Source organism: Salmo trutta, chromosome 26 (genome assembly GCF_901001165.1).
Source record: "Salmo trutta chromosome 26, fSalTru1.1, whole genome shotgun sequence".
NCBI lineage: Eukaryota > Metazoa > Chordata > Actinopteri > Salmoniformes > Salmonidae > Salmo > Salmo trutta.
In genome coordinates, this window is record NC_042982.1 from 36,522,097 (window position 1) to 36,545,264 (window position 23,168).

Genomic DNA, 23,168 nt, shown 5'->3' on the forward strand with positions numbered 1-23,168 from the left:
GGTGACCTGCAGAAGAGCGAGCTCGCACTCCTCGGTAACATCATGTCGGCGGAGTCGGTATTGATCCCGGACGACCGGGCATTCAGCAACTTCAAGGAGGAGTGCTGGAGCGAGGAGGGCTGGAGTCTGACCTACAACAAGACGGGCATGACCGTTTGGACCCAGACTATAGGAGGAGACGAGGAGAAGTCCCTCCATAAGATTAAGGTGAGAACCGGGTAGGCCGGTAAACCGCAGAATAGAATGTGTATAAAGCAGAGGGCACCATACGGGCTACCTCGGTCACACAGTCCCATAGTAGGACGTATTAAATTGCCTAAATTCAAACCCTTACGTAATATAACTGAAAGGAGGGCAAGGAAGTGTTATCTACAGGAAGAAAGGGCAGAATGAGATCAGGGCCTGGGTCAGGTGTGTGTATCCGGGTCTGTGGCAGGATAGCCGGAAAACAGGTGTTCACATACAGTTGTTTGATGAAGGGAGGAGGGGGAGAGAGAAACAGAAGGTCAAACAGGATGTGTGTGGACTGTGTACGTGATTAATCATCTCTGACATCACACTGTAGGAGCAGGCTACTGTGGACTCAAACAGGTGTGTGTGTGTGGTGTGTGTGCGTGTGTGATGGAGAAGCTGCAGGTAGTCTGTCTGATACCTGTGAGTGTGGGCTACTGAATGGCAGGTATCTTTACTGACACACAGTTTTGACAGACATGACGCCAGAGAAGGGATTCTATGATGGGTCTGGTAGGCAGTAAACCTGTTCTATCAGCTGTCATCTATCTGTCTCTGAAGTGTCCGTTGGCCTGATTTGCGTAATGCCACAGAGTGTTTAATGTGTGCTTAAGGAGAGGCCTTGTCTCTCTCTGCACTCGTGTGTGTGTGTGTGTGTGTGTGTGTGTGTGTGTGTGTGTGTTGCTCAGTTTGTATGCAGAGGTAATCTCTCTGTGTATTCATACAGGACAGGTGGACCTTCTCATAATAACTCCACAAACACACACAGAGAGGGAGGACAGCAGTCTGGTTACCAGACACAGAGAGGGAGGACAGCAGTCTGGTTACCAGACACAGAGAGGGAGGACAGCAGTCTGGTTACCAGACACAGAGAGGGAGGACAGCAGTCTGGTTACCACACACAGAGGGAGGACAGCAGTCTGGTTACCACACACAGAGAGGGAGGACAGCAGTCTGGTTACCACACACAGAGAGGGAGGACAGCAGTCTGGTTACCACACAGAGAGGGAGGACAGCAGTCTGGTTACCACACATAGCAGGATACACACACTGTTTGGCAGTAGCCCTCAAACCGTTACATCCTTGTGTGTCTTTCTAAACTCGTATGTATGTGTTGTGTGTCTCTCTCTAAACTCGTATGTATGTGTTGTGTGTCTCTCTCTAAACTCGTATGTATGTATGTGTTGTGTGTCTCTCTCTAAACTCGTATGTGTTGTGTGTCTCTCTCTAAACTCGTATGTATGTGTTGTGTGTTTCTCTAAACTCGTATGTGTGTTGTGTGTCTCTCTCTAAACTCGTATGTATGTTGTGTGTCTCTCTAAACTCGTATGTATGTGTGTGTGTCTCTCTAAACTCGTATGTATGTGTTGTGTGTCTCTCTAAACTCGTATGTGTTGTGTGTGTCCGTGCTCAGGAGGCAGTGATGCTATGATCCTGCTCTTCTATTTATAGACTGAAATAAAAGCATGGATGCTCTCCCAGCTGATCAACTTAGAAAGTGTGTGAGAGAGAGATATCCAGGTTGTTGTAATGTTCTCCTCTCACAATGCCCACAGCAGTGAAGAACAGGGACATGTAAAGTGCAGAGGCATTGAAACCCCAAGAGGGAGGGGGAGGTTGGGGGAGAGGTCTTTGTCTTCATCATCATTAGCAGAATAATTATCATCATCATCATTATCATCAACAATATATCAGCCTGTAACCATTAGTCAGCACTATCATCAGCATCTCTATTAAACTCCCATCATCATTATACTGACACACAAAGGCAGGCTGAGCTATGCTTCTGTATGTACAGTGCATTCGGTAAGTATTCAGACCCCTTGACTTTGTTTTTTCCACTCCCCAATCTGCACACAATACCACATAATAACAAAGCAAAAACATAAAAAAATAATAAGAATAGTTTTGCAAAGGTATATATAAAAAAAAAAATTATAATAATATGTTACATTAACATACAGTAAGTATTCTGACCCTTTACTCAGTACTTTGTTGAAGCACCTTTGGCAGTGATTACAGCCTCATATTTCTTCGGTATGATGCTACAAGCTTGGCACACCTGTCTTTGGGGAGTTTTTCCCATTCTTCTCTGTAGATCCTCTCATGCTCTGTCAGGTTGGATGGGGAGCGTCGCTGCACAGCTATTTCCAGGTCTCTCCAGAGATGTTCGATTGGTTCAAGTCTGGGCTCTGGCTGGGTCACTCAAGGACAATGAGACTTGTCCCGAAGCCAGGCAGTCCTGTGTTGTCTTGGCTGTGTGCTTAGGGTTGTTGTCCTGTTGGAAGGTGAACCTTCACCCCAGTCTGAGGTCCTGAGCGCCTTGGAGCAGGTTTTCATCAAGGATCTCGCTCTACTTTGCTCCGTTCAGCTTTCCCTCAATCCTGACTAGTCTCCCAGTCCCTGCTGCTGAAAAACATCCCCACAGCATGATGCTGCCACCACCATGCTTCACTGTAGGGATGGTGCCATGTTTCCTCCAGACGAGACGCTTGGCATTCAGGCCAAAGAGTTCAGTCTTGGTTTCATCAGACCAGAGAATCTTGTTTCTCATGGTCTGAGAGTCCTTTAAGTGCCTTTTGGCAAACTCCAAGTGAGCTGACGTGCCTTTTACTGAGGAGTGGCTTCCGTCTGGCCACTACCATAAAGTAGAGGAACTCCGGAGCTCTGTCAGCGGGACCATCGGGTTCTTGGTCACCTCCCTGACCAAGGTCCTTCTCCCCTGATTACTCAGTTTAGCTGGGCGGCCAGTTCAAGGAAGAGTCTTGGTGGTTCCAAACTTCTTCCATTTAAGAATGATTGAGGCCACTGTGTTCTTGGACCCCTTTGGTACCCTTCCCCAATTCTGTGTCTCTACACAATCCTGTCTCAGAGCACTACAGACAATTCCTTCCAACTCATGGCTTGGTTTTGCTCTGACATGCACTGTCAACTGTGGGACCTTATTTTATTAAAGGTGTGTGCCTTTCCATGTCCAATCAATAAGGGGTTTCTGTTTTTAAGTTAAATAAATTAGTAAAACTTCTAAAAACCTGTTTTCACTTTGTCGTTATGGGGTATTGTGTGTAGATTGATGAGGAAATGTTTTTTTTTAATCCATTTTAGAATAAGGCTGTAACGTAACAAAATGTGGTAAAAGTCAATGATTGTGAATACCTTCTGAATGTACTGTATGTGGTGGGTTACACAAGCTGTCAGACTGCTGGGTGATGTTTGGACTTTCTCTAGCCCACACACCTCCTTCTCTTCCACATCTGTCTACCTGTGTCCAGCAGAACATATGAGCTTTGACACTGGGGGAGGGAGGGGAGAGAGAGAGAGAGGGGAGAGAGAGGAGAGGGGAGGGAGAGAGAGGAGAGGGGAGAGGGAGAGGGGAGGAGAGAGAGGGGAGGGAGAGAGAGGAGAGGGAGAGGGAGAGGAGAGAGAGGGGAGGGAGAGAGGGAGAGAGAGAGAGGGAGAGGAGGAGGAGGGAGAGGGGAGGGAGAGAGAGGGGAGGGAGAGAGAGGGGAGGGAGAGAGAGAGAGAGAGGGGAGGGAGAGAGAGGGGAGGGGGGAGAAGGAGGGATGTTTGATTAAACACAGCAGCTGACTCTAGTGCAGTCTGATGCAGGGGGAAGGGGTGTGTATAAGGTTAGAGGTTGTGTATCATGTGACTGTGAGCATCTAGTGTCTGGTCCACAGGACTTTGTTAATACATACACACATGTACTGCCAACATTGACCACTCACACATGGGATTTCAGTTTTACGTTTCACACACACACACAGTTTAGTCTCCGTCTCTCTCCGTCTGGTTTTTGCTCTCTCCTGCCCTCATCAGTAGAGGATTGTACTGAATTAGTTTAATAGAATTACATTGATAGTCTTCCCTCTCCCCCTCTCTGTTTTCAGTCTGCCCTGCAGACACAATCGCTTCATTATTCTCTCAACTCCATTGTGACTTTTAAGTCCTTAGTCCAACACACACACACACACACACACACACACACACACACACACCACACACACACAGAGAGAGAGTTTGGGTTACTGAATCACTAGTGAAGCTGCAGTAGTAACTGATAACAGGTCCTCATGACCACAGATAGGAAGCTGTATATACTACTACTGTACGTGGTGAGGTACTCTGAGTCTCTCTGAGAAACATAGTTTGAAGAACTGATCCATAGTTAGTGTAGATTTGGCTGTTGAAAGATGGGGTTCCTCATAGTGCTCAGGGGTATCCCCGTAGTGCTCTATGGGTTTCTCCTAGATGTCGACCAATTATGATTTTTCGACGCCGATAGCGATTATTGGAGGACCAAAAAACAGCCGATACCGATTAATTGGCCGTTTTTATTATTTATATATATATATACGACAATTACAACAATACTGAATGAACACTTTTATTTTAACTTAATATAATACATAAAAATCAATTTAGCCTCAAATAAATAATGAAACATGTTCAATTTGGTTTAAATAATGCAAAAACAGTGTTGGAGAAGAAAGTAAAAGTGCAATATGTGCCATGTAAAAAAGCTAACGTTTAAGTTCCTTGCTCAGAACATGAGAACATATGAAAGCTGGTGGTTCCTTTTAACATGAGTCTTCAATATTCCCTAAGAAGTTTTAGGTTGTAGTTATTATAGGAATTATAGGACTATTTCTCTCTATACCATTGTATTTCATATACCTTTGACTATTGGATGTTCTAATAGGTACTTTAGTATTTCCAGCCTAATCTCGGGAGTTGATAGGTTTGAAGTCATAAACAGCGCTGTGCTTCAAGCATTGCGAAGAGCTGCTGGCAAATGCAGGAAAGTGCTGTTTGAATGAATGCTTACGAGCCTGCTGCTGCCTACCACCGCTCAGTCAGACTGCTCTATCAAATATCAAATCATAGATTTAATTATAATATAATAAACACACAGAAATACGAGCCTTTGGTCATTAATATGGTCAAATCCGGAAACTATCATTTCAAAAACAAAACATTTACTCTTCAGTGAAATACGGAACCGTTCCGTATTTTATCTAACGGATGGCATCCAGTCTAAATATTGCTCTTACATTGCACAACCTTCAATGTTATGTAATAATTATGTAATATTCTGGAAAACTAATTACGGTCGTTGTTAGGAAGAAATGGTCTTCACACAGTTAGCAACGAGCCAGGCGGCCCAAACTGCTGCATATACCCTGACTCTGCTTGCACAGAACACAAGAGAAGTGACACAACTTCCCTAGTTAATATTGCCTGCTAACATTCATTTCTTTTAACTAAATATGCAGGGTTAAAAATATATACTTGTGTATTGATTTTAAGAAAGGCATGATTATGTTTATGGCTAGATACATTGGTGCAACGACAGTGTTTTTTTCGTGAATGTGCTTGTTAAGTCATCACCCGTTTGGTGAAGTAGGCTGTGATTCATGATAAATTAACAGGCACTGCATTGATTATATGCAACGCAGGACAAGCTAGATAAACTAGTAATATCATCAACCATGTGTAGTTAACTAGTGATTATGTTAAAATGGATTGTTTTTTATAAGATAAGTCTAATGCTAGCTAGCAACTTACCTTGGCTCATTGCTGCACTCGTGTAACAGGTGGTCAGCCTGCCACGCAGTCTCCTCGTGGAGCGCAATGTAATCGGCCATAATTACCGATTGTTATGAAAACTTGAAATCGGCCCTAATTAATTGCCCATGCCGATTTAATCTGGCGACTTCTAGTTCTCCCCTCCCCCCATCTTCTGTCTGTGTTGTTGTGGTGTGGAGTCTTCCCTTGGCTGAGGTAACCATGGAGATGGCGTTACTGTAGGGTCGTTTTGCCGAACTCTGGTGTGTGTGGGCGCGCGCACGTTCTCATTTTTTAAGAGCCTGACATTGGCATAATTCTGTGCCAACGGTTTTACTATTAAACTGTCACCCCCACACACAAACAAGCTCTCTACTCTCTCCCCTCCCTTCTCTCTACTCTCTCTCCCTCTCTCTCCCCTCCCTTCTCTCTCCACTCTACTTCTCCTTCTCTCTTCTCTCTCCCTTCTCTCTTCTCTCTCCCTTCTCTCTTCTCTCTCCCTTCTCTCTTCTCTCTCTCCCTTCTCTCTTCTCTCTCTCCCTTCTCTCTTCTCTCTCCCTTCTCTCTTCTCTCTCTCCCTTCTCTCTTCTCTCTACTCTCTCTCCCTTCTCCCTTCTCTTCTCTCTCTCCCTTCTCTCTCCACTCTACTCGCTCTCTTCTCTCTCTCCCCTCCCTTCTCTCTCCACTCTACTCTCTCTCCCTTCTCTCTCCCCCCTCCCCTCTCTCTCCACTCTACTCTCTCTCCCTTCTCTCTTCTCTCTCTCCCTTCTCTCTCCACTCTACTCTCTCTCCCTTCTCTCTCCCCCTCCTCCCCTCTCTCTTCACTGCCTCTTCTTTCTCCCTCCCTTCCTCTCCCCCCTCCCTCCTTTCTCTCCTTCTCTCCCCCCGCCCTTCTCTCCTCTCTCTGTCTCCTCTCCCATTTTGATATCTGAAAATTCTTATGACCCCAACCATTTTGTAATTAACAGCCAATGTTTACTCTTTTAATTGGGGCTATGGCAGTCAATTGAAAAACATTCTAACAGTATTTCTGATAGTCTTCTCAACTCACCATCACATACTTTTAATATGGGTCTGTTGGAGTCAATTCTAAATTAGCTCTGACATAATGTACTCTTATCTCACCACACTAATGAGATGGATGTGCTTGATGCATGTCGTGTCAAAGTCAGGGGGCGTGGTCCACAGTGCGCACCTCGTCTCTGCTGTCACATTCAACCTGGGACCATTATTTGGTTTTAATGCAGACCAGAGCACTTGAATCCAGCTTCCACAGATATGACCTGGCTAAGGGTTCCATAAGTTTTATGCTGCTTTCAAGACAACTGGATTTCTGAAAAATACGAGGTCAAATCATGAGGTCAGTGATCTTCACGTCCAGAAACAGATCTCTAGAAAGAGGCTCAAATTCCCGAGTTGGAATTCTGAGTTGGATGACTGTTCAAATTTATTCTCTCCAGTCAGAGCTCGTTTTTTCCCCCAGATTCCCAGTTGTCTTGAACGCACTGAAGTCGGAAGTCAGAGATTTCCAAGTTCCGAGTTGTTTTGAACGTGTCATTAATGCTCAGAGGGAGACCGCAGGTTATTCCCTATGAGTCAGGAACCAAAACCTCCTCCGTAATGACCCGTTGAATGCATTGTCTGCAGCATTCGGTCACATGACCGCATCCATCAGCTGTTGGATTCCACTTACAGCACGTCAACTGAGCCAGGATCACAGCAAACGGTATTGGGAGGTAGGTCCCAAAGTGCTCCCCAAGCTTTGGAGGTGAGCAGTCATCACTGGTGTGGGACATTACTGATGCCGTTTCCTGTTAGAAACATGCAAAGCTGAGGAAAGGGGGCGTGGTTCACTTTTGAAACTCTCCCATAAGAATGGTTTCCTCTGAATCCACTGACTCAGCCACTCTATAGAATGTTTTAGTTTTTTCAGTTTGTTCAGTTTCCCAAATATGTCTGTTACATAGGCAAGGAGACACATTTTCTTTTCATTACACAGAAAGTCAAATCTTAATAAAAACAAAAAAATGATACACCCATTGTGAATGACAGCATTTCCTCTCTCAATTAGAAAGATCTTTCCAACACTCCCCCTCGATAACCACCCAGCCTCTGTGTGAAATGGAACATTGTCATGCTCTGATCCCATATCTCCACATAGTTTTGAGATCAGGTGTACTGCGGTAGATGTGGTTTGATGTAGTTTACAATGGAAGTTACCTGCTGCAGTATATCTGAGTTCTGTGCTCAGCTCTTTTGCTGCCAGTTGCTCTGTGTATCATACATACATACATACATACATATGTGCAAAAGCCCGCCATACGTTTCCATATGGAATCTGTTTTTCATCAGTATGGCCACGCAGCACACTGAACATCCCCTGTGCTGTTTCATGCTCGGGAATCGTGAGACAGAACAATATGTCCTCGTGAACAGCATCCTCGGACAAAAGTCAATTCATGAGCATGTCGGCTCTCACAGCCTATGTCCACATGGAGAGCATTAGTTGAAGAGTTTGTCGGCTCTCACAGCCTATGTCCACATGGAGAGCATTAGTTGAAGAGTTTGTCGGCTCTCACAGCCTATGTCCACATGGAGAGCATTAGTTGAAGAGTTTGAGTCGTTCACTCAGTTTCCTCTCGATTGCTAGCAATGGCATACATTCTTTAACAGTGTTATCTGACAAAGGTATTGGGGAAAGGTACAACTGAATGCCTTCAACTGAAATGTGTCTTTCGCATTCTGAATCAGAGAGGTGCTGGGGGCTTCCTTAACCCACTATTCCCCGGGCGCCATTAACTGCTTCGCATTCTGAATCAGAGAGGTGCTGGGGGCTTCCTTAACCCACTATTCCCCGTGCGCCATTAACTGCTTTGGCATTCTGAATCAGAGAGGTGCTGGGGGCTTCCTTAACCCACTATTCCCCGGGCGCCATTAACTGCTTTCGCATTCTGAATCAGAGAGGTGCTGGGGGGCTTCTTAACCCACTATTCCCCGGGCGCCATTAACTGCTTTCGCATTCTGAATCAGAGAGGTGCTGGGGGCTTCCTTAACCCACTATTCCCCGGGCGCCATTAACTGCTTTGGCATTCTGAATCAGAGAGGTGCTTGGGGGCTCCTTAACCCACTATTCCCCGGGCGCCATTAACTGCTTTCGCATTCTGAATCAGAGAGGTGCTGGGGGCTTCCTTAACCCACTATTCCCCGGGCGCCATTAACTGCTTTCGCATTCTGAATCAGAGAGGTGCTGGGGGCTTCCTTAACCCACTATTCCCCGGGCGCCATTAACTGCCTTGTTCAGGGACAGAACGACAGATTTGTACCTTGTCAGCTCGGGGATTCAATCTAGCAACCTTTCAGTTACTAGTCCAATGCTCTAACCACTAGGCTACTGCCGTCCCAGGTGTGAGCTTCTGTGCCTCTGCCTCCCCACACATTGTTTTCAACGTATTGCGGCCGGGTAATATCAAAGTCTCTTCAATCGTGTGTGGTTTCATAGTGTAGCGGGCTTAGCCATTCACTGTGGGAATGATTCAACAGTGTGTGGTTTCATAGTGTAGCGGGCTTAGCCATTCACTGTGGGAATGATTCAACAGTGTGTGGTTTCATAGCGTAGGCGGGCCTACCATTCACTGTGGGAATGATTCAACAGTGTGTGGTTTCAGAGCGTAGCGGGCTTAGCCATTCACTGTGGGAATGATTCAACAGTGTGTGGTTTCATAGCGTAGCGGGCTTAGCCATTCACTGTGGGAATGATTCAACAGTGTTGTGGTTTCATAGCGTAGCGGGCTTAGCCATTCACTGTGGGAATGATTCAACAGTGTGTGGTTTCATAGCGTAGCGGGCTTAGCCATTCACTGTGGGAATGATTCAACAGTGTGTGGTTTCATAGCGTAGCGGGCCCTTACCATTCACTGTGGGAATGATTCAACAGTGTGTGGTTTCATAGCGTAGCGGGCTTAGCCATTCACTGTGGGAATGATTCAACAGTGTGTGGTTTCATAGCGTAGCGGGCTTAGCCATTCACTGTGGGAATGATTCAACAGTGTGTGGTTTCATAGCGGAGCGGGCTTAGCCATTCACTGTGGGAATGATTCAACAGTGTGTGATTTCATAGCGTAGCGGGCCTTACCATTCACTGTGGGAATGATTCAACAGTGTGTGGTTTCATAGCGTAGCGGGCTTAGCCATTCACTGTGGGAATGATTCAACAGTGTGTGGTTTCATAGCGTAGCGGGGCCTTACCATTCACTGTGGGAATGATTCAACAGTGTGTGGTTTCATAGCGTAGCGGGCTTAGCCATTCACTGTGGGAATGATTCAACAGTGTGTGGTTTCATAGCGTAGCGGGGCCTTACCATTCACTGTGGAATGATTCAACAGTGTGTGGTTTCATAGCGTAGCGGGCCTTACCATTCACTGTGGGAATGATTCAACAGTGTGTGGTTTCATAGCTTAGCGGGCCTTACCATTCACTGTGGGAATGATTCAACAGTGTGTGGTTTCATAGCGTAGCGGGCTTAGCCATTCACCTGTGGGAAGGATTCAACAGTGTGTGGTTTCATAGCGTAGCGGGCTTAGCCATTCACTGTGGGAAGGATTCAACAGTGTGTGGTTTCATAGCGTAGCGGCTAGCCATTCACTGTGGGAATGATTCAACAGTGTGTGGTTTCATAGCGTAGCGGGCTTAGCCATTCACTGTGGGAATGATTCAACAGTGTGTGGTTTCATAGTGTAGCGGGCTTAGCCATTCACTGTGGGAATGATTCAACAGTGTGTGGTTTCATAGCGTAGCGGGCTTAGCCATTCACTGTGGGAATGATCAACAGTGTGTGGTTCATAGCGTAGCGGGCTTAGCCATTCACTGTGGGAATGATTCAACAGTTGTGTGGTTTCATAGCGTAGCGGGCCTGTACCATTCACTGTGGGAATGATTCAACAGTGTGTGGTTTCATAGCGTAGCGGGCTTAGCCATTCACTGTGGGAATGATTCAACAGTGTGTGGTTTCATAGCGTAGCGTGGCCTTACCATTCACTGTGGGAATGATTCAACAGTGTGTGGTTTCATAGCGTAGCGGGCCTTACCATTCACTGTGGGAATGATTCAACAGTGTGTGGTTTCCATAGCTTAGCGGGCCTTACCATTCACTGTGGGAATGATTCAACAGTGTGTGGTTTCATAGCGTAGCGGGCTTAGCCATTCACTGTGGGAATGATTCAACAGTGTGTGGTTTCATAGCGTAGCGGGCTTAGCCATTCACTGTGGGAATGATTCAACAGTGTGTGGTTTCATAGCGTAGCGGGCTTAGCCATTCACTGTGGGAATGATTCAACAGTGTGTGGTTTCATAGCGTAGCGGGCTTAGCCATTCACTGTGGGAATGATTCAACAGTGTGTGGTTTCATAGCGTAGCGGGCTTAGCCATTCACTGTGGGAATGATTCAACAGTGTGTGGTTTCATAGTGTAGCGGGCTTAGCCATTCACTGTGGGAATGATTCAACAGTGTGTGGTTTCATAGTGTAGCGGGCTTAGCCATTCACTGTGGGAAGATTCAACAGTGTGTGGTTCATAGCGTAGCGGGCCTTACCATTCACTGTGGGAATGATTCAACAGTGTGTGGTTTCATAGCGTAGCGGGCTTAGCCATTCACTGTGGGAATGATTCAACAGTGTGTGGGTTTTCATAGCGTAGCGGGCTTAGCCATTCACTGTGGGAATGATTCAACAGTGTGTGGTTTCATAGCGTAGCGGGCTTAGCCATTCACTGTGGGAATGATTCAACAGTGTGTGGTTTCATAGCGTAGCGGGCTTAGCCATTCACTGTGGGAATGATTCAACAGTGTGTGGGTTTCATAGCGTAGCGGGCTTAGCCATTCACTGTGGGAATGATTCAACAGTGTGTGGTTTCATAGCGTAGCGGGCTTAGCCATTCACTGTGGGAATGATTCAACAGTGTGTGGTTTCATAGCGTAGCGGGCTCTAGCCATTCACTGTGGGAATGATTCAACAGTGTGTGGTTTCAGAGCGTAGCGGGCTTAGCCATTCACTGTGGGAATGATTCAACAGTGTGTGGTTTCATCGCGTAGCGGGCTTAGCCATTCACTGTGGGAATGATTCAACAGTGTGTGGTTTCATAGTGTAGCGGGCTTAGCCATTCACTGTGGGAATGATTCAACAGTGTGTGGTTTCATAGCGTAGCGGGCTTAGCCATTCACTGTGGGAATGATTCAACAGTGTGTGGTTTCATAGCGTAGCGGGCTTAGCCATTCACTGTGGGAATGATTCAACAGTGTGTGGTTTCATAGCGTAGCGGGCTTAGCCATTCACTGTGGGAATGATTCAACAGTGTGTGGTTTCAGAGCGTAGCGGGCTTAGCCATTCACTGTGGGAATGATCAACAGTGTGTGGTTTCATAGCGTAGCGGCTTAGCCATTCACTGTGGAATGATTCAACAGTGTGTGGTTCATAGCGTAGCGGGCTTGAGCCATTCACTGTGGGAATGATTCAACAGTGTGTGGTTTCATAGCGTAGCGGGCTTAGCCATTCACTGTGGGAATGATTCAACAGTGGTGTGGTTTCATAGCGTAGCGGGCTTAGCCATTCACTGTGGGAATGATTCAACAGTGTGTGGTTTCATAGCGTAGCGGGCTTAGCCATTCACTGTGGGAATGATTCAAGTGTGTGGTTTCATAGCGTAGCGGGCTTAGCCCTTCACTGTGGGAATGATTCAACAGTGTGGTGGTTTCATAGCGTAGCGGGCTTAGCCATTCACTGTGGGAATGATTCAACAGTGTGTGGTTTCATAGCGTAGCGGGCTTAGCCATTCACTGTGGGAATGATTCAACAGTGTGTGGTTTCATAGCGTAGCGGGCTTAGCCATTCACTGTGGGAATGATTCAACAGTGGTGTGGTTTCATAAAGCGTAGCGGGCTTAGCCATTCACTGTGGGAATGATTCAACAGTGTGTGGTTTCATAGCGTAGCGGGCCTTACCATTCACTGTGGGAATGATTCAACAGTGTGTGGTTTCATAGCGTAGCGGGCTTAGCCATTCACTGTGGGAATGATTCAACAGTGGTGTGGTTTCATAGCGTAGCGGGCTTAGCCATTCACTGTGGGAATGATTCAAGTGCGGCCTTTTCCCACGATCTAAGGGCGCTCTCTGGTTGAATTCTAGCTTTAGATTTGAATGATTTTCTTTTAGATTTGAAGGTTAACCACATTACAAGGATTTTGAGATACAAAGACGATATTATAATCAAATTTTTTTGGTATATAAACTGAACAAAAATATAAATGCAACAATTTCAACAATTCTGCTGAGTTATAGTTCATATAAGGAAATCAGTCAATGTAAATAAATAAATTAGGCCCTATGGATTTCACATGACTAGGCAGGGGCGCAGCCATGTCCAGCCAATCAGAACGAGTTTTTCCCCACAAACGGGCTTTATTACAGACAGAAATACTCCTCAGTTTCATCAGCTGGTGGCTGGTCTCGGACGATCCTGCAGGTGAAGAACCCGGATGTGGAGGGTCCTGGGCTGGCGTGGTTACACGTGGTCTGTGGTTGTGAGGCCGGTTGGACAGACTGCCAAATTCTCTAAAACGACGTTGGAGGGGGCTTATGGTACAGAAATGAACATTCAATTCTCTGGCAACAGCTCTGGTGGACATTCCTGCAGTCAGTATGCCAATTGCACATTCCCTCACCTTGAGACATCTGTGGCATTGTGTTGTGTGACAAAACTGCACATTTTAAGCTGGCCTTTTATTGCCCCCAGCACAAGGTGCACCTGTGTAATGATCATGCTGTTTAATCAGCTTCTTGATATTGCCACACCTGTCACTAACAGGGATGTAAACAAATATGTGCATAAAATTGGACAGAAATAAGCTTTTTGTGTGTATGGAACATTTCTGGGATCTTTATTTCAGCTCATGAAACATGGGACCAACACTTTACATGTTGCGTTTATATTTTTGTATATATATTTATTTATTTATGTAGCTGTGTGTTTGTCCTCTGTATAGTGTTAGTTATTTACAGTTTAGGTGCTGTAGGCTAGAGACACATCTGTATCCACTGGCCACATCTGTAACCACTGGCCACATCTGTATCCACTGGCCACATCTGCATCCACTGGCCCGTCTCTTCATGTAAAAACACACACAGTAGTGGAAAGGATTTGGCATCAGGGTGGTGTCCGCTGTGTATTAATGTGAGCAGGAGTTAGGAAGTGTAGTTTGTTTGTGTGTGTATTTGGTAGACTAATGGGAGACTAATGGTTGGCGTGTGTGTTTGTGTATTTGGTAGACTAATGGTTGACTAATGGTTGGCGTGTGTGTTTGGTAGACTAATGGTTGACTAATGGTTGACGTGTGGTCTGTGTGTTTCTCCTGCAGTGTCGGATGGTGTGTAAGGACGTGCCAGCTGAGACTATGTATGATGTTCTCCATGACATCGAGTACCGGAGGAAATGGGACTCAAACGTCATCGAAACCTTCGATATCGGAAAACTCACTGTTAACGCAGACGTGGGCTACTACTCCTGTACGACACACACACACACACACACACACACACACACACACACACGCACACACATTCTTGGCGCTGTGTGTATGTTAATGAGGCTCCTCCTCGTCTGTGTCTAGGGAAGTGTCCCAAGCCGCTGAAGAACCGTGATGTCATCACGCTGCGCTCCTGGCTGCCCATGGGCAGTGATTACATCATCATGAACTACTCTGTCAAACATGCCGTAAGTATAAACATGTACAGGGAGAGTATCCTGGTCCAGAACCCTGTACTCTACCCCCTGGCCCATGGCTCTCCAACTCTGTTCCTGGAGAACTACCCCTCTATGGGTTCTCACTCCAACCCTGTTCCTGGAGAACTACCCCTCTATGGGTTCTCACTCCAACCCTGTTCCTGGAGAACTACCCCTCTATGGGTTCTCTCTCAACCCTGCTCCTGGAGAACTACCCCTCTATGGGTTCTCTCTCCAACCCTGCTCCTGGAGAACTACCCCTCTATGGGTTCTCTCTCCAACCCTGCTCACTGGAGAACTACCCCTCTATGGGTTCTCACTCCAACCCTGTTCCTGGAGAACTACCCCTCTATGGGTTCTCACTCCAACCCTGTTCCTGGAGAACTACCCCTCTATGGGTTCTCACTCCAACCCTGTTCCTGGAGAACTACCCCTCTATGGGTTCTCACTCCAACCCTGTTCCTGGAGAACTACCCCTCTATGGGTTCTCTCTCCAACCCTGTTCCTGGAGAACTACCCTCTATGGGTTCTCTCTCCAACCCTGTTCCTGGAGAACTACCCCTCTATGGGTTCTCACTCCAACCCTGTTCCTGGAGAACTACCCCTCTATGGGTTCTCGCTCCAACCCTGTTTCCTGGAGAACTACCCCTCTATGGGTTCTCTCTCCAACCCTGTTCCTGGAGAACTACCCCTCTATGGGTTCTCACTCCAACCCTGCTCTGGAGAACTACACCTCTATGGGTTCTCACTCCAACCCTGTTCCTGGAGAACTACCCCTCTATGGGTTCTCTCTCCAACCCTGTTCCTGGAGAACTACCCCTCTATGGGTTCTCTCTCCAACCCTGTTCCTGGAGAACTACCCCTCTATGGGTTCTCTCTCCAACCCTGTTCCTGGAGAACTACCCCTCTATGGGTTCTCTCTCCAACCCTGTTCCTGGAGAACTACCCCTCTATGGGTTCTCACTCCAACCCTGTTCCTGGAGAACTACCCCTCTAGGGTTCTCTCTCCAACCCTGTTCCTGGAGAACTACCCCTCTATGGGTTCTCACTCCAACCCCAGTTTACAACCAACCGGATTCAGCTTATCAAGCAGCTAATTATTACAATCTGTTGCCCTAGACAACGTCTCCAGGAACCAGGTTGGAGTCAGTGGATAGGCTCAGGGGGATAGGCTCAGGGGGATAATAGGCTCAGGGGGATAATAGGCTCAGGGGGATAATAGGCTCAGGGGGATAGGCTCAGGGGGATAATAGGCTCAGGGGGATAATAGGCTCAGGGGGATAATAGGCTCAGGGGGGATAATAGGCTCAGGGGGATAATAGGCTCAGGGGGCTAATAGGCTCAGGGGGATAATAGGCTCAGGGGGATAATAGGCTCAGGGGGATAATAGGCTCAGGGGGATAATAGGCTCAGGGGATGATAGGCTCAGGGGGATGATAGGCTCAGGGGGATGATAGGCTCAGGGGGATGATAGGCTCAGGGGGATGATAGGCTCAGGGGGATGATAGGCTCAGGGGGATGATAGGCTCAGGGGGATGATAGGCTCGGGGGGATGATAGGGGGTAGCTCAGGGGGATGATAGGCTCAGTGGTAAGGCTCGGGGGATAATAGGCTTCGGGGGGATAGGCTCGGGGATAGGCTCGGGGATAGGCTCGGGGGATAGGCTCGGGGGATAAGGCTTCGGGGATAGGCTGAGGGGATAATAGGCTCAGGGGGATAGGCTCAGGGGGATAGGCTCAGTGGATAACCAACTGGTTGTACAACGCTCTGCAGGTAGAAAATAGAAGAGAGAGAACAGACCTGCAGATAGTTTCCCTTGACCTCAGTGGGGAACAAATGCTACGGTAGGACTGTCCACTCTATTTAAATGAACATGCTGTGGATGGACATGTCTTGGGGTATCATTTACTGTGTGTGTGTGTGTGTGTGTGTGTGTGTGTACATAAGTACAGTTTGATAAAGGTGGCCGTGTGTTTACAGTAGTGGAGTATTTGCTCACTTCAGTAGACTGTGGGTGTATTAGTTGACTTAATCCCCTGGCATTTCAATAAAGCTTTATCGGTCCGTGCCACTGCTAACGTTGGATAAAGCCTGTGTTGGATAGGACAGTGGTAGCTCAGGGTTAGGTCACTCAACACTCAGACAGTAAAGTAAAGTAAAGCCTGTGTTGGATAGGACAGTGGTAGCTCAGTGTTAGATCACTCAACACTCAGACAGTACAGTAAAACCTGTGTGTTGGATAGGACAGTGGTAGCTCAGGGTTAGATCACTCAACACTCAGACAGTACAGTAAAACCTGTGTGTTGGATAGGACAGTGGTAGCTCAGGGTTAGGTCACTCAACACTCAGACAGTACATTGGCTCTGCCCTTCACCATTCGTCCTTGAGGATCTTTGAGAAGTGGAGAAGAACCTCGACTTTAGCTTATTGGAGGAGCGTTTGTAATACTGCTCTCCCTTCTCCTGTTCAATGAGACCTTAAGACTAGTCACCTACGGCAGGAAGGAAGGCGATTAGGGTTTGGTTTGGCATCAGACCTCTCTCTTTTTATTTCTCTCTCTGAGGGATCAATGTTAAGTTGACCTCTCATGTGACTACTGCTGCTGTAAGCTTCTGCTTTCCACACGCAAACACTCAGACAAACCTGCAAGACACAAACCTAGATCCAGACAAACACAGCTACTTTGCTCACATTGAGTTTAGTGCGAGGAGTGTGTAAGAGTTCACTGCTATTGGGCAAGGCCGGGCCAGCATCAGGAACTGACAGAGATCCAGAACAGAACTAGGATAGTAACTGTGAGTGAGAATCCATACTGTCACTTTACCCCCTCCACAATATTACTTTGAGCAGTAAACTCCTGATCAGTTAATGTCGTGTTTTCAATGTAAACTCTGTTTAAGTGCAGGGCAGTGTATCATTTTATTGAAATACATTTTGGTTGAATGTTCTGGTCGTGTAGTGCACTCATGCAGAACAAACCCAAATAACTGGATTCAACTGTACAGCAGTTGTGAACTGTCAGTGGTTGAGACCATTTCCTCAGATGGAGGGTTTCTGTGCTAACTAGGGCTGTTCCACTGTGTTTTCCTGTAGAAATACCCCCCTAAGAAGGACATGGTACGAGCGGTGTCCATCCAGACTGGCTACCTGATCCAGAGCCATGGACCGAACCACTGCACTCTCACCTACCTGGCACATGTGGATCCAAAAGGTAATACACACACACACACACACACACACATACAGCAGTGGAGGCTGCTGAGGGAGCACAGCTCATAGTAATGGCTGGAATGGAGTCAATGGAATGGCATCAACCACATGGAAACCACATGTTTGATACCATTCTGTTGACTCCATTCCAGGATGTATTATGAGCTGTCCTCCCCTCAGCAGCCACCAGGTGGTTAATGTGCTTGGAGACTTAATGAATGATTCATACTCAGGACCTTCTTTCTACAGCTATCGCCATAGTAACTATGGATCTGGAGGACAGGGTCTGTCCCTCTCATTTCTCTCCTTCTCATACTCTTTTTGCCTCTTTCTTCCTCCTTCTCTCTCTCCTTCTCCTCCTCTTTTTGTCTCTTTCTCCACCCCTCTTTCTCCCTCTCTTTCTCTCTCTCTCCCTCTCCCTCTCCCTCTCTCTCCCTCTCTCTCCCTCTCTCTCCCTCTCTCTCTCCCTCTCTCTCTCTTTCTCTCTCCCTCTCTTTCTCTCTAACTCTCTCTTCTCTCCCTCTCTTTCTCTCTTTCTCCCTCTCTATCTCTCCATCTCTCTTTGTATTGCTCTTTCTCTGTTATTCCCTCTCTTTTAAGATGGTAAAGCTCTTGATAATATCTCCATCTAATTCTCTCTAAATCACCTGTTCTGGTATGAGTGTGTGTGACATCTGTTAACAGTGGGTGATTTGACTGTGGGTGACACGACATGGTGTAACATCAATCTCTGTCCCTCCCAGGTTCACTACCCAAGTGGGTTGTTAACAAGTCTTCCCAGTTTCTGGCTCCCAAAGTAAGTACATTCCAGACTCCTTATGCCTACACTGCCCATCATTACACTCCCACTGTACACACTCCCACTCCCATCACCACATTATAATGCTGAAGCGAGGAGAGAGTTGGAGAGAGTTGGAGAGAGTTGGAGAGAGTTTGGAGAGAGTTGGAGAGAGTTGGAGAGAGTTGGAGAGAGTTGGGGAGAGTTGGGGAGAGTTGGGGAGAGTTGAGGAGAGATGGGAGGAGAGATGGGAGGAGAGATGGGAGGAGAGATGGGGAGAGTTGGGGAGAGAGTTGGGGAGAGTTGAGGAGAGTTGGGGAGAGTTGGGGAGAGTTGGGGAGAGATGGGGAGCAGGCGTGTGTTACCTCTCTCAGCAGAGTCTGGTTGTCTGGACCCGGTGCACACGGGAGAACACCTGTGTATAATGTATGATTCTTCCTGCTCTTCCCTGGGCTAGAAACGTGTGTGTGCTGAAATAGGCCATGGGATCTCAAGGGAATGAGGAAAAATGGGGGAGAGCCCCAGTCTAAGGCACTGCATCTCAGTGCTAGAGGCGTCACTACAGGCCCTGGTTCGATTCCAGGCTGTATCACAACCGGCTGTGATTGGGAGTCCCACCCGGGTTAGTGTTTGGCCAGGGTAGGCCGTCATTGTAAATAGAATTTGTTCTTTACTGACTTGCCTTGATAAATTAAATACAAATATATAGATCTCAGAGGTTACTACATGGTACAGACAGACATCTCTCTCTCCATCACTAGGTTACTACATGGTACAGCAGACATCTCTCTCTCTCTCCATCACTAGGTTACTACATGGTACAGCAGACATCTCTCTCTCCATCACTAGGTTACTACATGGTACAGCAGACATCTCTCTCTCTCCATCACTAGGTTACTACATGGTACAGCAGACATCTCTCTCTCTCTCCATCACTAGGTTACTACATGGTACAGCAGACATCTCTCTCTCCATCACTAGGTTACTACATGGTACAGCAGACATCTCTCTCTCTCTCTCTCCATCACTAGGTTACTACATGGTACAGCAGACATCTCTCTCTCCATCACTAGGTTACTAACATGGTACAGCAGACATCTCTCTCTCTCTCCATCACTAGGTTACTACATGTACAGCAGACATCTCTCTCTCCATCACTAGGTTACTACATGGTACAGCAGACATCTCTCTCTCTCTCTCCATCACTAGGTTACTACATGGTACAGCAGACATCTCTCTCTCTCTCCATCACTAGGTTACTACATGGTACAGCAGACATCTCTCTCTCCATCACTAGGTTACTACATGGTACAGCAGACATCTCTCTCTCTCCATCACTAGGTTACTACATGGTACAGCAGACATCTCTCTCTCTCTCTCCATCACTAGGTTACTACATGGTACAGCAGACATCTCTCTCTCTCTCTCCATCACTAGGTTACTACATGGTACAGCAGACATCTCTCTCTCTCTCCATCACTAGGTTACTACATGGTACAGCAGACATCTCTCTCTCTCTCCATCACTAGGTTACTACATGGTACAGCAGACATCTCTCTCTCCATCACTAGGTTACTACATGGTACAGCAGACATCTCTCTCTCTCTCCATCACTAGGTTACTACATGGTACAGCAGACATCTCTCTCTCCATCACTAGGTTACTACATGGTACAGCAGACATCTCTCTCTCTCTCTCTCCATCACTAGGTTACTACATGGTACAGCAGACATCTCTCTCTCTCTCCATCATTAGGTTACTACATGGTACAGCAGACATCTCTCTCTCTCTCCATCATTAGGTTACTACATGGTACAGCAGACCTCTCTCTCTCTCCATCACTAGGTTACTACATGGTACAGCAGACATCTCTCTCTCTCTCCATCACTAGGTTACTACATGGTACAGCAGACATCTCTCTCTCTCCATCACTAGGTTACTACATGGTACAGCAGACATACTCTCTCTCCTCTCCATCACTAGGTTACTACATGGTACAGCAGACATCTCATCTCTCTCTCTCTCCATCACTAGGTTACTACATGGTACAGCAGACATCTCTCTCTCTCTCTCTCCATCACTAGGTTACTACATGGTACAGCAGACATCTCTCTCTCTCTCCATCACTAGGTTACTACATAGTACAGCAGACATCTCTCTCTCCATCACTAGGTTACTACATGGTACAGCAGACATCTCTCTCTCTCTCCATCACTAGGTTACTACATGGTACAGCAGACATCTCTCTCTCTCTCTCCATCACTAGGTTACTACATGGTACAGCAGACATCTCTCTCTCTCTCTCCATCACTAGGTTACTACATGGTACAGCAGACATCTCTCTCTCTCTCTCTCTCCATCACTAGGTTACTACATGGTACAGCAGACATCTCTCTCTCTCTCCATCACTAGGTTACTACATGGTACAGCAGACATCTCTCTCTCTCCATCACTAGGTTACTACATGGTACAGCAGACATCTCTCTCTCTCTCCATCACTAGGTTACTACATGGTACAGCAGACATCTCTCTCTCTCTCCATCACTAGGTTACTACATGGTACAGCAGACATCTCTTCTCTCTCCATCACTAGGTTACTACATGGTACAGCAGACATCTCTCTCTCTCTCCATCACTAGGTTACTACATGGTACAGCAGACATCTCTCTCTCTCTCCATCACTAGGTTACTACATGGTACAGCAGACATCTCTCTCTCTCTCCATCACTAGGTTACTACATGGTACAGCAGACATCTCTCTCTCTCTCCATCACTAGGTTACTACATGGTACAGCAGACATCTCTCTCTCTCTCCATCACTAGGTTACTACATGGTACAGCAGACATCTCTCTCTCTCTCCATCACTAGGTTACTACATGGTACAGCAGACATCTCTCTCTCTCTCTCCATCACTAGGTTACTACATGGTACAGCAGACATCTCTCTCTCTCTCTCCATCACTAGGTTACTACATGGTACAGCAGACATCTCTCTCTGTCTCTGTGTGTCAGTATATGGTACAGCAGAACAACACAACTGCTCACTGCTGCTTGTGTTCCTTTTTATCCTTGGCTAAATGCAGATCTCTCTCTGTGTGTGTGTGTGTGTGTGTGCAGGCGATGAAGAAGATCAGTAAGGCGTGTCTAAAGTACGGAGAGTGGAAGCAGAGACACACCCCAGGCTATAAGCCCTGGCTCTACCCTGAGCAGACTACACTTCCCACAATCCCTGTGTCCGAGCTTAGCATCCAGCACGCAGACAGCCTGGAGAACATTGACGAGAGTACACTCAGCGAGATGCAGACGCGGGAGGAGAGAGACAGCGACTAACATCACACACACTTTGTTTTTCCTCTCCAGTCAGTTTTTGTCCTGAATCACTGCCCCTATTGTCCATTATAACATGTCTCTGGATCACATTGGCTGTCTCCTGTAAAGAATCCTGAACACACACCAGTCCACTCTCTGTTCCTCAACACTACAGATGTATGAATGTATGTAGAGTTCAATCTTAAATACAGATTCCTACAAAGGTTTTCATATTTCATTTGTGATCCGAGTCTTTCTTAAAGTGTGTGTGTGTGTGTGTGTGTGTGTGTGTGTGTGTGCGTGCGTGCGCTAAATGAGGTCTGACGAATGATTGACCTGATTTAACAGATTGTTCTGGTCTGAATCCATCTCACACACACACTCACACACACACACGTACACACTGTTTAATGTCACTACTGCTGTGTGGCCTAGTTTGGAACAGGGATCCCCACTCTGGGTTGGCATGGCAACTCCCCACTCAACTTAACACCAGGGAAAGACTGGGACGTTGGAGGGAAGAGTGGAGATGGGGGGAGGGAAGAGAGTGGGGGGAGGGAACAGAGTGGGGGGAGGGAACAGAGTGGAGATGTGGGTGGGGAGGGAGAAAGGAGCTGGGGGGGGAGTGGAGATGGGGAGGAAGTGAGAGCTCAGATGTTGACCTCCCCTTCATTGGGGGGGGGGGGTGTAGTATCTGAGAGTATTAATTGTAACTAAAACTGTCTCTCTCTCACACACACATCAATCCAGTCTTTGCAGATAGTCTGTAGGGCTATTGCTAAGGGAAGCGTTTGAGGAGGAGTTGGGGCCTGAAATGGTAACAGGCCAAATCATTGCAGTACTCCCTCTGTTTTTAGGCCCTATTTCTCAAAACACAGACATGGTTTGGTAGTTTACAATGTATCACATACTTAAAGTAATTAAGTTTGGTTACCATGGGACTTCTGGGACAGGCGACTCTGAAGGGACATGATTGTTCTTTGAACTGTCACAGGGCTACATCCTGCCCTATAGTAAGAGACCAGTAGGCTTAGTGAAGCACCTACACACACACACACACACACACACACACACACACACACACACGTACAGTGCATTCGGAAAGGATTCAGACCCCTTGACTTTTTCCACTTTTTGTTACATTGCAGCCTTACTCTAAAATGGATTACATCGTTTTTCCACCCTCATCTACACACAATAACCCATAATGACATAGCAAAAACAGGTTTTTAGATGTTTTGCATGTTTTGCAAAAACATTACATTTACAGAACTATTCTGACACTTTACTCAGTACTTTGTT

General features: G+C 46.8%; 1 protein-coding gene across 1 annotated transcript; it reads left to right on the forward strand.

The window, feature by feature from the left end:
• LOC115163720 (START domain-containing protein 10-like) lies at positions 1–22,104 on the forward strand. Its single transcript, XM_029715859.1, has 6 exons — positions 1–207; positions 14,205–14,352; positions 14,457–14,560; positions 17,663–17,780; positions 18,523–18,575; positions 21,675–22,104. Exons 1-6 carry the CDS (start codon positions 43–45, stop codon positions 21,885–21,887), a joined length of 801 nt encoding a protein of 266 aa, XP_029571719.1. The 5' UTR covers positions 1–42; the 3' UTR covers positions 21,888–22,104.
• The last annotated feature ends 1,064 nt before the right edge of the window (positions 22,105–23,168 follow it).